At 38.5% G+C, this 13739-nt stretch overlaps 1 protein-coding gene across 2 annotated transcripts in view; it reads right to left on the bottom strand.

Moving 5' to 3' along the window:
• Positions 1–1876: 1876 nt before the first annotated feature.
• Positions 1877–13739, bottom strand: part of bpnt1 (bisphosphate nucleotidase 1) — a 15390-nt gene continuing 3527 nt past the window's right edge. The window contains exons 3-10 of one of the 2 annotated variants that reach the window (XM_058379437.1): positions 9554–9658; positions 8562–8669; positions 8027–8075; positions 6050–6115; positions 4772–4863; positions 4393–4590; positions 2205–2310; positions 1877–2101 (exon numbers count right to left, since the gene is read on the bottom strand). In XM_058379437.1, coding sequence (XP_058235420.1) covers positions 1950–2101; positions 2205–2310; positions 4393–4590; positions 4772–4863; positions 6050–6115; positions 8027–8075; positions 8562–8669; positions 9554–9658 — 876 coding nt within the window. In that variant the 3' untranslated portion in view covers positions 1877–1949. The remainder of the gene's footprint in view (positions 2102–2204; positions 2311–4392; positions 4591–4771; positions 4864–6049; positions 6116–8026; positions 8076–8561; positions 8670–9553; positions 9659–13739) is intronic. The other variant, XM_058379438.1, reaches the window with a different exon arrangement.

Below are 13739 nucleotides of genomic sequence, written 5' to 3'. Positions count from 1 at the left end.
AAATGCTCATGCTCAGTTAGAAATCTGAAACACACTATAACGCAATGTGTGTCTACTGACCCCATGTGCCTTAGCCATGAAACAGCAGCAGGGGGAAAATCAATAACTAACATGTTGAATTGGAGCTTACGCTTTATTTGTAATGTCCCACATCTCTCCTGTAGCATTAAAGATGCAGAAAGGAAGGTGAATTTAATTTCAATTCATTTCATTTCGAGATGCTGCTGTGTATGAACTGAAACATAACTCCCTTACAGGGTAACAATTATACATATGGACGATCACAATGAAAAACATTAGACTATGACCAAAAACAAGTTTGTCAAATACAAACAAGGCCAAGAGGCAATCCGCTTCAAAAATACAAGGCAAAGGTCCAACAAACACCAATCAGCATGAAACAGAGGCTCAGAACCTACTTGACAAAGACAAGTTCATTCATTTCAACTGTTTAAAATCTCCTAAAGCCAAATAAAAATGTTACAGGAAGTGTTAGAGTTCTGGTGACAGCAACCTCCGCTGGCAGGGAGGGGAAGTACAGCCACACAAAATGTGCTACAATTAATCCCAGATTAACATGGGGTCAGCTCAGATATTGTCTAACATTTTGTGCAATTAATAATACACAACAAAACTGTTTCAATATCCCTGTGCCCACTCCAATTATTTATTTCATTCTTTATCTGTTTGAAATCTGATATTGTCTTCTGCTGCTGTAGTCTTTTCACCTCAAGGTTTGAGATGATGTGCATTCTGAGATGCTTTTCTGCTCACCACGGTTGTAAAGAGTGTTAAGTTCATATGGCCATGATGTCAGCTTAAACCAGTGGTCATTAACTGAGGCTCTTGCCCTGTATATGCATGAGTTCAGCTGTTGTGATGCTCAACATGTTTGTCTGTTTGGATTATTACAGGAATGTACAGGTGTCCATGTGTTCCTGTTAAGATAGCTCCCTACTTTAGAGTGTAGATTAGAGTGTATACACTTCACCAATCTGACCCCAAAAGTTTGCATTGGGTCAATTTAAAACAAGACGGACTCTGTGCAAAAGAACAAACCTCGATTTTTCAGGCTCATAAAAGGTTTTATCACCCTGTTGTTTTCTTAATGTTGCCAAAAAGCTACAGATATTTACTGATACACTATGATCCTTCCAAAATCACATTAAACCAGAACCATACATAATCGCTTGATTTCTGTGAAGAAAAAGGTTAAGCTTTTTCTGTTTGTAAAATGTCTTCCAGTGGCTTGACAATCTCTAAAGACATTCACTAAACCTAACAAAATCATTCAGGTAAATTAACACTCAAATTAATAAAATGTAAATAATGAAATTGCTGGTGAGTACAGGAAGTAATTAGAGCTTTTGTAAATGTTTTCCCTCTACACTTACTGAACAGTTTGCTAGAGTTATGCTTTTGATACCTTATTGGTGTAGAGCTAAGAGCCTGGAGCTCATATTTTCTCATTTATGGTGTGTGTTATTCATCCTTTAGCACTTTTTCAGTCAGGTTCTGCCTACTTTCTGCAGGACTGTGAGGGCTGCACGGCAATCACATCCTTCAAGCAAGGAAATCGAAAGGATATGAGAGTCATGAGACAAGGGGAAGGAGGGTTGGCTTTCAGGGTGTCGGTTAATATCGGAAAATCAAAACAGCTGGGTCACTGTCAGTCATTCCAGCTTCAAATGTCGACTGGATTATCTACCATTTTTCTGACACGTGGGCTAGAGAAACAGGATAACATAAATGACTTGTCAATGCAATTAACTGGTAACTTAGTGTATGTATAAATAAAAAAAATTAAAAAGTGTTCAGACATGTTGGAAAGTACACAAATATTTAAAAAATTAAAACACATCAGAAAAATACCAGATCTAATTTGTCACTGATTTAATGATTCGGGAATCCCGAAAGGCAGGAAGATGTCCATAAAGCTGTGGCTTTTTTCAGTCGGACTGCAGGGCCTTGAGGACGGACTGGGGAACTCTGCTGGTGTAAAACTGATGATCCCTCAGTGTGGCTAACACACCAGCTGAGTTCATGTGCTTCACATCGGCGTCGTATCGGTAAGCGTTCCCGTGCATGTCCGTCAGCTTTCCTTTGGGGTAGCCAACGAGTAAGCTTTATGACATACCACTCTTTTAACCTTTAGGTATTATGAAATAAAACAGAATAAAACACAAAGAGAAATGTTGCATTACCTCCAACAGCATGCAGAATGGCTTCAGTTGCACACGTGTCCCACTTCTTACAGCCTGGACTGGCAAACACATACGCAGATGCTTTTCCCTCCACCAGCTGAATGATCTGTGAAGGAAAAGCACAGGAGGTAACACTGATCTTATCAATACACAGGGAGAGAGTCTGTGTAAAAATGAATGGGTTTGGTTATTAGCTTGCGGAATGGAAATATTAGAATGTAGTAACACTGATCTTTCCATGTCTTTTGGCATTTGTGGTAAATGTGTGTCTGATCTTAACCTTAAATTCAAATCAGTAATCACAAATCTTTTATTAAATGATTTAAGACATGTATCGAAGCATTATTTTTTTTAGCTTGAGGTGCATAGAAACATATACAACAAATAGCAGACTAACCAGGGTTAAACAATTAACTGCAATTTGAATTTAACATATATATATTTTTTTATTTTACACTAATTGAGCTGGCAGTATCAAGCAGCTCTAGCTCTTATATCTAAGCACTTCAGGTTAATTATGCTTAAATCCTCATTTCTGTCAATCACTGAATGATGGATGAGTTTTATTGCTATGGTTTGCATCACCTGCTTGTATGTTATGTTTATACTTTGAGGATGTTAGATGAGAAGAAAAATGCAATCCTACAGGATTAAACTGGCCTTTCTCATGAGTAGAGGTCTGAAATTTCCTTCTCCAGAAGGTATGATGCACATCTCAGTATGAACACAGTTTTTAGATTTCACAACTTATCCAATATGATTTGGTTCAACCCTGATATGATTCGATTGAGTTCCAAGCCAATCTCTCTCTCTCTCTCTCTTTCACACACACACACACACACACACTCAGGGGAATGTTGTACATCTGTTGCTGTGTGCATTGATTTTCAATGAACTTTTAACCTTTTTTCCCTTTCCTGTAGTAAATTGACACAGTTGCACCAGACATGTTTTTTTTTTCAAGTTTTTAATCTGTTTTTATTTTTAATTCTTATTATTTTAATGTGCAGCTGCATGTTTAAAGCCTCAAACTTTATATTCACACATGCTGCAACATAATTGTCATTTTCTATATAAACCCATTACACAAGGTGTTTATATCACAAACAAACCGCAGGGGGAGAAAAAAATCTAATCACTTGTGCTGTTCATTTAAACCTCCCCAGTGTGAGAGTATACCCTCAGTATAATGCAGAATCCTTAATCAGGCCCAAAAATCACCAGGGTCATGTGACCTTCACCTAAACAAAAACACTTAGAAGGTTCATCTTAAAACTGATCTTGAAATTCAGCCCAATCTCCCGGTAACAGTAATGTTTGAAAGTATTTACGATTATAAACAAGATGACCCGCTGTCTTGAGTTTTGAATATGAAATTGATATCATAGGCAGTATAGATTGTATGCTTTAAGGTGATTTGTGTCTTGTGTACGGATCAATGATATCACTCAACATCACCTTTGCTCACGGTAAAATAATAATTAATTAATTAATTAATTAATGAATAAATAAATAAATAAATAAAAACAGCGGAACCCTGGCATATGAATGCCCTCCTTTATGAATTTTAACCTTCAAGAATTGAAATTTTGCAAGAAATTTGCATCGGCATACGAAGCATTTTCAGCATACGAACGAACCAAACGGAACCGAACACCGGATAAGTTGCGTGTACATCTGGCAGCCGTTCAAAACTTGTTTGCATCAGTGGAAAGCCAAGAGAAGCCAACTGAAGTGAGATATTGAATATTACGATTTTTTTTTTTCAGTCAGCAAAAGCTGTTTCGAAAGAGCCAACCCACGATACCAATGTTGCTTTCAGGATGTGTTCAAAAGCTAGGTGATTTTTTTGTTGACAGATTGGTGGCATGGGTGGTCTGTTCTATTTTTAGCCCAAGCCTGATGGCATGACTTCCTGTAAGGACCATCGACATGGAATGCTTGGCTTGGGTCAGTTCTTTGTAAGCAGCCATACAGTTTACATACACTTCGTATTGGTGATATTTTTGGGTTGCTGGAACGGATTTTCTGCTTTACATTCTTTCTTACGTAAAAATTTGTTTAGCAAATTTTCCCCTTAAAAACTCTCCAGATGAAATTTAACCCTCCAGAACGAATTTAATTTGTATGCCGAAGAAGAAGAAGAAGACGAAGAAGAAGAAGAAGAAGAAGAAGCCTTGTCACATACCTTATTTCCAGCTCCTCCCACTCTGATGACATCATGAGGATCCATGGCCTGGACAGCATCAGTAACAAGTTTATTGCTGTGAGAGCGAGTGGTGGTGATGATGCGTCTCCCTTCTGGGGCTCCCTGTAGCTCGAACCCGAAGGCTCCCAAACCCAACATTCCCCAGATTGTTCGGCCCAAAGTGGCACCCGCACCGGCCTGAAATTTCACATTGCACACACACATAACTAAACCTAAAAACACTCAGAGACATCACACAAACATACACCCTGATAGAATAGCAATGGATGTCTACAGATACAGATCGTTTGATGTATTGACTTATGAATGTTTTGGACAATATGGACCATTGGTACTACAGTGTGTGTAACAGCCAGACCTGGTAGTTGTAGAAGGGCTGATTGATCACACCAGCGATTGCTTTTCCTTTATAAGCGATGCCTATCAACACAGTCACATGATCCAGGAGCCCTGAAAACACACACACACACACACACACACACACACACACACACACATCTCTGATAAGACACTCCACATGACTTGGTTTTAAAATAGCTTTTCCTTTTCATAAAAATTTCTTCTTCTTAGAGTATCTAATATATACCGTATCAAACGATCTTATGAACAATTCTGGGCTGTTTTGAGGATGTTTATTAGTGATACCTCAGATAAAGGACAATGTGTTTCTACAGTTGAAAAGGTGTGGTTTTTACGGCTTTGTTAAATTGTTTTCATGCTTTAGGTGCAAAAGTACAACAGGTCAGCTGAGTCATCATAACTTTATATTCTGTCAATCAAATTGGCAATTCCAGTAAAAATGTATAAGTAAGGTAAACCAGTGACATAGAAAAAAATATTTGTGGGTAAGGAAATAAATATTTCAGATCTGCTTACTATAAAAACAGATGACCTTGCTTCTTGGGATTATTTTTGCTTAAGAATGAGATGCACAATTTAACATTATTTATGGGATAAAATGCATAGTGTAGCACTACTGCTGAGACTGATTCTGTCAGTATAACAATTAGCTCCAATTCTGGCTTGTGCAATATGACAATTTCATCACTCCTACATTAGATTACGTTGCCATGGTATCTGTTGACATTTATCCAGATTATTATGATGATATTATCAGAATATGCTAGTGTTAGAGGGTACTGGGTTAATGCTTATGCAATTGAAATATAAATGCAACTATCAAAACGTTTTAGCATTTCATTTCAGTATTCTGGGCTGTAAAAAGTGTAAATATATAAAATGTATTTCAAGCCTCAGGTTTGTTCTTTAAAAAGCAGGATTTTTGCACCATAAATTAACGATAAATAGCTCTTCTAATATTTTAGGCACACAGATGCATGAAATCAGTAGCAACATCCACTGATACTGAAATATGTAAAATACACAAAGAGCTGCTGGATTAGAGAGACTGAGAAATGGAGCAGGTCAGAAACTTAAAAACACTACTAGCTAGTAATTCGATATGTCACTCTTCAGGGTTTAAAGGAAACAAACAGTGATATATTTGAAGATTTACACACCGATTCAAGTGTGCACCTGCTGAACAATACACTCATTTGACATGCTAGGAGGAGAAGTTGATAAGGGCGTGGTAAAGCCAGGATTGGAAAGAAGAACAGATTATGGATTAGCATACTTGTTGGAGATCTGTGGGCCTGGAGCCAGTTCACACAGACAACTGGACTGTTCAATATGTATGCAGCTGAATCACAGATACAGAGATGAAGAGAGAGGGAGGGAGAGAGAAAGAGATGGAACAAAGTGAGAGAGAGAGCGAGAGAGAGAGAGAGAGGGGGATAGAGAGAGAAAGAAAGAGAGAGAGATTAAAAGGGGCTAGTGGATCAGTGTAAGACAATATGACTGTATGAAACAAAAGTCAAGTCCCTAGGGAATGAAGAAATGAAAAGAGAGAAAACGGCAAGTGTGAGAATTATAACTTCTGTTCAAAATATAATGCCCTGTTTTGACCTTTACTAAAAACTTCACTACTACAATATATGGTATTATACCAGAGTGCTGCTAAATTCTCCAATCTGATTGGTCAGGTGTTGATTAGATTTCTATAACAGCAGCTATGACAGTAATGTCTTTGGCAGCTAAACCTCAGGTTTATATTAATGCATGTTTTTAATTGTTTCTGTAGTAACACCTCATTTCACAGGAACTTGTATTGTGGATGCTCCACATAATTGAACTGAAATGTGCTGCTATTTAATTTTTAATGATCTTCTTTAAAGAGATATTTTAACATTTACCATATTTTGAGGATCAGTGTTTGAGTAAAAGTTGGCAAGTTTGGGAGAGGTGCTCTTCACACTGAGCACATTTTCTGGGGTCTGAATCAGAGTGTGATTGTTCTCTGTGCCCCTGCAGCGTTGGTCTGGTTTCAGACTCACTCGATTTTTTTTAATCAAACTGAGTGAGTTGGCTTCTTATCTTAAGCATGCATGAAGAACATAATGCAACTTTTTAAATAATTATTCTTATTATTTTGGTGATTATTGTGCTTTTGTGTCCCACAGTGTTTCCATGCCACTCATGCTACACATGTTGTTGAAACAAATGATGGACGGACACATGCAGGCTACATAACTTCCTCAACAAGTGTGGACCTGAGTACAAGTTCCAATGCAACCCGAACCAACACACCCCTACAGGTCTCAGGTTCAGTACAATGATGCGCTTCCTGGTCTACATGACAGCTTTCACATTACTAATTTTTCATGCAGGCACTGCTCTGTTTCAGACTGACCTGCCAGTGTAAAATTCCCCGGTATCTTGTTGCATCTCTGTCTTATTAACACCAAGAGGGAGTGACAGAAGAGGGGGAGGAACTGGAGGTTGTGAGGGAATTATAGCTGCTATAAGGTATGTAATAAAAAGAACTTGACTCCTGATTGTACCTCAGTATTAAACATGCTTGTAAATGTAGAAACAGGAATAAAATGCTTATTGGTGTTTTACCCTGTTGTTAACCATTTTATTATATCGCCACTCCTTGTCATGTTTTATTCTGTACATATCCAGCATGCACTTTATTGGTAGCATTCAAGTCCAAACACTGACACTCCCTACATCTTCGTTTAGACTGCCTGAGCATTTTTTCTTTTCACTCACTCACTTATAGTAACCACTTTATCCTTGTCAGAGTTGCTCTGAATCTGGAGAAAATCCTGGGAAAATTGGGCATGAGGCAAAAACACACCTTGGATGGGACTCCAATCCATGGCAGGACACCATGCTTACACACTCTAATTCACACACACACACACACACACACACACACATGCACTGATTCCCACAAACACACTCATTCACACACACACGCTAATTCACCTGTGGCCAATTTTATCCAATTCATCTACTGGGAGTTGGGAAATTACCAGTGTGGAACCCTACAGAGACCTGAGTACCACATCACCCCCTGTTTCAAGGTTTTAACATCAGTAGAAGCCTTCAACACTCTTTATACTGCATCTTAACACCCTTACATTACAAGCTGGTATGTAATGAAGAATACAAGAAAACTAGGAGACATGGACTGTGCCGTATACAAAGGAGTTTATGTGAGCCATGATGTACATGTCGGATGGAGACGATGGGACGCTCTTACCTTCCGTATATTCTTTAGTGCCATCTAGAGGATCAACCCACACAACCAGCTGAAAGACAGAAACATAGAGTACTTTAAGTTCACACAGAGACTTCACAGCTAGGCTCTGGGACTTTCAAGACCTTTTAAAATCTTTAAGAAAGAAAGGCAACCTTATCTACCCTTTCTTAAATGAAAAATTAACAGATTAATACTTTTTAAATTGTCTTTTTAATAGATGGTTTTCCAGGATTGTGCAGTACACAAGATACGGAATGTGACCGTCACCATAATTCTTCCAGGTTCTGTGTAAAGTGGGCGGAGCTAATCTCAGATAAATCTTCCACTCACAAAGACTGATACTGTTCCAAGTTTTCATTAAACATTCACTTCAACTGTAGGTAAGGAAAACCTAGTGATCTGTCAGTGAGTCTCCGAGACGGTGTTGAAACAGAGACTCACCAGATTTCTGTCTGTGATAATGAAACTATTTTATATGAATAACGTATTTTACATGCTTTGGATTGAGATTTACAAATTCTTTTCATGATTTTACCTCCTCCTCCTTTAACTTGCTGTATTCATCAGGACAAGGCTTTTGTAATATTCCTTCATGCTGGCCGGTCTCAATCAGGTCCTCTTCCACTGCCTCAGCTGGCAGATCCTAAATGGAAGGTATGTTAGCAGTGCAGGAAGAAACAGCAGCAGTGAGTGAGAATAACACAGGTCAGGAGGTCTCAAACAAATGAACAGAACTGCTCAGATTATTAGATTAGAATAATATTAGATACTCAGGTTAGTTACTCAAACACGTATCACAACGTTCAACCCTATGTAGCCAATAACTATATAATAACAACATTATATACAGGGGGAAAAAAGCACAGTTTTTATTTAGATAGTCTGATCTCAAAAATATGCAAATCATATTAAATAAATTTTATATATATTTTTTATCATCTGCAGCAGGGCTAGGCAATACGATGATGTAACATCAATGCTGTGATCAATTGCATTACACTTTTCTGAAATATTGCATCAGAATTTTATAACAATTACAAAAGGAAGAGATGCTGACAGATAAAATATACTATTTCTTGCACCGTATCTATTATTGTCTTGTACTTCTTGTTTATTCATTGCTATTTTTTCACTACATTCTCTTTTATGAAGTAACTTTCCACTATTTTGAACTACATGTTCCCAGAATTTCACTGTAGTCACTTGTGATGTTGCTCTGATGCCTTGGAGAAGACTTTCATTCTACTGTACATTTCTGTATATTAGAATGACAGAAAACCTCCCTAATCTAATCCAGTCTAATCTAATCTTATCAGTAGCTGATTTTACAGCTCCATTTTAAGTTTATTGCTTTAACTGCAATATTTGCTCTTTAAAAGCTAGTTTTTCTGCTCAAACTAGTAGCCCAGAGTAACAGCACACCATCACTGTAATGCATTGTAAGTGCGTGACTTGTGTTGTTAATAACCATTTGCAGTGTGTAGTAAACTCTCTATTTACACAGCTGAAGTAAAAACACACACACACCTCTTCGCCAATGATGGTGATTTTAGGGAAGCTCTTCGAGAGAGAGGCGCATATACTCTTCTGAGCGAGTCGGTCGGCCAGTGTCTGTAGGTCATCAACTCCTGTCTAAGACAAGAAAATACAAAGCGGATAAAGATCAGGATTCAGTCAGGAACATACAGTACGACTGAACACACTTTAACAAACTAGGAGTTAGTTCTACAGCCACCCTAAGAGTATTCACACATACTACAGTTATACTAAGAGTCATACTGAGGCAAAAGGGCGTATTCAAAGATTATTTCAATTCACAGAAGGACATGACAAAAACAACAAAACAAGTACTCAAGATGGGCAGAACGATTAAAAGAAAAGATATGTCTTTTCTGCAGCCAGTCTGTTTATTTTAATGTAAATTAGTAATATGTTTACTCTTATATGTGTACTCTTATATAGTTTACTCTTATTTCTAGGTTTTATTCTAAGAAAAAAATATTCTAAAAGAAATACAAATGTGAAATAAAAAAAGGCATTTAAAGAATGCCAATAAATGGAGTCACTACTGTATATAAAAGTTTAGGATACAAAAAAAACAAAAAAAAAACATGTCTGCTGAGACTGCAGTCAATAATATATATATATATATTTAATATAGTCAATATTTGTCAGTTTTTATAAATTACTGCTACACTGTTAGAAGTTCTTTACATAAAACATTATGGAAAAAATGTAATATTTATACAATTATAGGACATATTAGATTAGATAAATTTTTACTGTCATTGTGCAAAGAGTATGTACAAAGCCAATGGGCATCTAATCAAAAGTGCATTAGTCGTATATACACAGCTATGGATGTCAATATATACAGGGAAGTGGAGGTCTTATGTGCAGGAGTTGCATTAGGTACAAATATGGATATACACTACTCATAAAATATTAAGGATATTCGGCTTTCGGGTGAAATTTCAGGATGCACCTAAAATGCACTTTAACCTCTACAGGTGAACTTAATTTGACCTTCTCTACACTTTTGAATGCACATGTCCAACTGTTCAGTGTTTCAGCACTTTTTGCATAACTTGCTGTTCTCTAACAAGGTGCTTAACGGCAAAATTCACAACTGGTGTTTGATCCATGAATCAACCAATAAATTTTCTGGTTCAATTAGAATTGGTATTTAAACAGTCCTCTTCATCATGCTGTTCACATTTTGACATCATGAGACCAAGACCACACCTAACAATTGATCAACAGTACCTCGCCATTGCGAGGCTTCAAACAGGATGTTCTCAGAGGGAAGTGGCCACTGAGCTTAGAGTGTCAGAGTGTCATCAGCAGGTTGCGAGAGAGATACAGAGAGACTGAAGTGCAGAAAGGCAGAGAAGTGGACGTCCTTTGGCCACATCCCACGTTGATGACCGCTTCATTGTGAACAGTGCCCTGCGGAACCGGATGATGAATGCCACTCAACTCCAGGCACATTTAAGGGAGGTAAGAGGCACCCAAGTGTCACGTCAGACCCGTACTTCGAAACCGTTTACATCAGCGTGGTCTGCGTGCTAGACGACCTGCAAGGGTACCTGACCACACCACCAGGCACAGGCGTCATCGTCTTGCATGGGCCAGCTGGACGAGGAACCAGTGGGCCTCAGTGCTGTTCTCTGATGAAAGTCGATTCACGTTGAGTAGAAATGATGGCCGCCAACGATGCTGGAGACGTCAAGGAGAGCGCTATGCATCAGCCACTGTTGTGGTGGTGTTACAGTCTGGGCAGGTGTGTCTACTCAATACAGAACTGCCCTACATCTTGTGAATGTTACAGTGACAAGCCAATACTACCTGAATAACATCATTAATCCAGTCATTGTGCCCCTGCATGAACAACACAGGCCTAATTTCATCTTTATGGACGACAATGCTCCAGCTCATCGAGGTTGCATCATCAAGCTCATAACCCTGCACCCCAGAACCTCAATGACCTGAGGGCCGCCCTTCAAGAAGAGTGGAATGCCATGCCTCAGCAGACAATAAGTCGACTCGTGAACAGCATGAGACGTCGTTGTCAAGCTGTAATTGATGGTCAAGGGCACATTACAAATTATTGAGACATTTTTTGTTGTGGTATACCCACCACTGTTGTTGGCTTTTGTTTCAATAAATTGTTTGAGATGAGGAAGTCACCATTGCATGCTTCTACTTAAATGCCACCCTAAGAGTATTCACACATACTACAGTTATACTAAGAGGCATACTGAGGCAAAAGGGCGTATTCAAAGATTATTTCAATTCACAAAAGGACATGACAAAAACAACAAAACAAGTACTCAAGATGGGCAGAACGATTAAAAGAAAAGATATGTCTTTTCTGCAGCCAGTCTGTTTATTTTAATGTAAATTAGTAATATGTTTACTCTTATATGTGTACTCTTATATAGTTTACTCTTATTTCTAGGTTTTATTCTAAGAAAAAAATATTCTAAAAGAAATACAAATGTGAAATAAAAAAAGGCATTTAAAGAATGCCAATAAATGGAGTCACTACTGTATATAAAAGTTTTGGATACAAAAAAAAACAAAAAAAAAACATGTCTGCTGAGACTGCAGTCAATATATATATATATATATATTTAATATAGTCAATATTTGTCAGTTTTTATAAATTACTGCTACACTGTTAGAAGTTCTTTACATAAAACATTATGGAAAAAATGTAATATTTATACAATTATAGGACATATTAGATTAGATAAATTTTTACTGTCATTGTGCAAAGAGTATGTACAAAGCCAATGGGCATCTAATCAAAAGTGCATTAGTCGTATATACACAGCTATGGATGTCAATATATACAGGGAAGTGGAGGTCTTATGTGCAGGAGTTGCATTAGGTACAAATATGGATATACACTACTCATAAAATATTAAGGATATTCGGCTTTCGGGTGAAATTTCAGGATGCACCTAAAATGCACTTTAACCTCTACAGGTGAACTAAATTTGACCTTCTCTACACTTTTGAATGCACATGTCCAACTGTTCAGTGTTTCAGCACTTTTTGCATAACTTGCTGTTCTCTAACAAGGTGCTTAACGGCAAAATTCACAACTGGTGTTTGATCCATGAATCAACCAATAAATTTTCTGGTTCAATTAGAATTGGTAGTTAAACAGTCCTCTTCATCATGCTGTTCACATTTTGACATCATGAGACCAAGACCACACCTAACAATTGATCAACAGTACCTCGCCATTGCGAGGCTTCAAACAGGATGTTCTCAGAGGGAAGTGGCCACTGAGCTTAGAGTGTCAGAGTGTCATCAGCAGGTTGCGAGAGAGATACAGAGAGACTGAAGTGCAGAAAGGCAGAGAAGTGGACGTCCTTTGGCCACATCCCACGTTGATGACCGCTTCATTGTGAACAGTGCCCTGCGGAACCGGATGATGAATGCCACTCAACTCCAGGCACATTTAAGGGAGGTAAGAGGCACCCAAGTGTCACGTCAGACCCGTACTTCGAAACCGTTTACATCAACGTGGTCTGCGTGCTAGACGACCTGCAAGGGTACCTGACCACACCACCAGGCACAGGCGTCATCGTCTTGCATGGGCCAGCTGGACGAGGAACCAGTGGGCCTCAGTGCTGTTCTCTGATGAAAGTCGATTCACGTTGAGTAGAAATGATGGCCGCCAACGATGTTGGAGACGTCAAGGAGAGCGCTATGCATCAGCCACTGTTGTGGTGGTGTTACAGTCTGGGCAGGTGTGTCTACTCAATACAGAACTGCCCTACATCTTGTGAATGGTACAGTGACAAGCCAATACTACCTGAATAACATCATTAATCCGGTCATTGTGCCCCTGCATGAACAACACAGGCCTAATTTCATCTTTATGGACGACAATGCTCCAGCTCATCGAGGTTGCATCATCAAGCTCGTAACCCTGCACCCCAGAACCTCAATGACCTGAGGGCCGCCCTTCAAGAAGAGTGGAATGCCATGCCTCAGCAGACAATAAGTCGACTCGTGAACAGCATGAGACGTCGTTGTCAAGCTGTAATTGATGGTCAAGGGCACATTACAAATTATTGAGACATTTTTTGTTGTGGTATACCCACCACTGTTGTTGGCTTTTGTTTCAATAAATTGTTTGAGATGAGGAAATCACCATTGCATGCTTCTACTTAAATGCCCTACTTTCATGATA

The sequence above is a fragment of the Hemibagrus wyckioides genome, linkage group LG25 (genome assembly GCF_019097595.1).
Source record: "Hemibagrus wyckioides isolate EC202008001 linkage group LG25, SWU_Hwy_1.0, whole genome shotgun sequence".
Lineage (NCBI taxonomy): Eukaryota > Metazoa > Chordata > Actinopteri > Siluriformes > Bagridae > Hemibagrus > Hemibagrus wyckioides.
This window is presented reverse-complemented; position numbering and strand designations above follow the sequence as displayed.